The sequence below is a fragment of the Sinocyclocheilus anshuiensis genome, unplaced genomic scaffold, assembly GCF_001515605.1.
Source record: "Sinocyclocheilus anshuiensis isolate Anshui unplaced genomic scaffold, SAMN03320099.WGS_v1.1 C32771277, whole genome shotgun sequence".
Taxonomy (NCBI): domain Eukaryota; kingdom Metazoa; phylum Chordata; class Actinopteri; order Cypriniformes; family Cyprinidae; genus Sinocyclocheilus; species Sinocyclocheilus anshuiensis.
The window spans coordinates 1-1,432 of NW_015619916.1; the positions used below are offsets into that span (position 1 = coordinate 1).

At 36.0% G+C, this 1,432-nt stretch overlaps 1 protein-coding gene across 1 annotated transcript; it reads right to left on the reverse strand.

Moving 5' to 3' along the window:
* Positions 1-720: 720 nt before the first annotated feature.
* Positions 721-1,284, reverse strand: LOC107682978 (Golgi reassembly-stacking protein 2-like; the record flags this gene model as incomplete). Its single annotated transcript, XM_016479074.1, has 2 exons — positions 1,059-1,284; positions 721-807 (listed from the first exon to the last, which is right to left on the reverse strand). Coding segments are annotated over exons 1-2 (276 nt in total), but the record flags the coding sequence as incomplete, so codon positions are not given.
* Between the last annotated feature and the right edge of the window lie 148 nt (positions 1,285-1,432).

Sequence of the window (1,432 nt, forward strand, 5' to 3'; positions counted from 1 at the left end):
CAGCTTGTAACACTCCAAAGAGAGAGGAAAACTTGAAATTGCATCATATGACCCCTTTAAGTTTCAGTAATTTTGTCATTTTTATTAGATTTTTACATCTTTTATTTTATTTGAAGTTGTAGTCATTTTAGACTTTTCTATTTTAAACTTATTTCAGTTAGTTGCCACGGCAAAAATTTTCACAAATTATTTTAATAGTTTAAGTTAATGATAAGTACTGCTGTTTCCAACACCAGAATTGTGTTAAACTACAAAGCAATTATTTTGGCATTGTACGCCATCGTTTTCAAGAAAATTTGTGCTCATTCATTTTTGGAATCAGATTTTAGCTGTGTAATTCACAGCTTATTTCATTTACTTTTCTTCTTTTTTTTTGAAAGGGAATTTGTAAAGTGAACATAACATTTATTAAAAAATACAAATGTTTCCAATATAAAATTTCACTGCTAAAAATTAAAAATAGTCTTTTTATATTATTAATGGATAATGACCACAACAATTTTTGGTCATTTCAGCTATTTTCTGTGGAGTCTAAAAAACCAGCGTTTGTCTGCAAACCATAATTTTAATCTATATTTGAGCTGCAGAGAGTGACATTCTTTGACAATTTATCCAAAACCAAAAAACCACATGTACTCTAGAATTCTAGTGCATTTCCGTATGTCTGTACACACTGATCAAGACATCTGAAAAGAGTAGGAAATGAAGAGAGAAACGAACCTCGTTCATGACTGTGTCTGCTCCGATGATGTAATCCGTGTGTGGTCTTAAACCTGCTAACGCTGCTGGAGAATTTGGCTCCACTTCCTACAAAAACAGGTAAATTATGCATGAAAAAACTCATGCGAGGTTTGCATTTCATCTTACAGCTCGACTGACCGGTCTGTTTTACAAGAACACGCCCTTTTCGAACACTTTGCTGAATTACGGCTAATTGACCAGAAGTTGTTCATCAAAATGAGGTCAAAGCAAGCACGCTATTTTCATCAAACGCCACCCCACCCATACCAAATATTCAGCTTTCTCTGATTGCATTCAGCACTCTTTCATTTACTCACCAAAACATGCCAGACGTTCTCATTGGCTCCCTCAAAGCTGCAAAAGCGGATGCTGACCCCCAGAAGACCCTGACCGCCCCACATGTTGCTGGGAGTAACAGTAGCTTCCCGCAGCTCCAGGGTTTTGCTGCTGTACACCAGCATTTTCACAGGTTTTTCAACACTAGCCTTCAGTATGTCTTTCAACATGTCATTATCCTTGTTCTTAAGGGGGGGGAAAAGCAAAGATAACATTTATGGTTGACACATTTCTACTATAACTATAAGCATGTGGTCCAGGTGTACATATGTCAGTTTTTACAATGGCTTCAAATGTTGTTCATCCAATCAGATTTTAGAGTCAGAACTGTCAGTTTTACTGTTTAGAGTCTCTA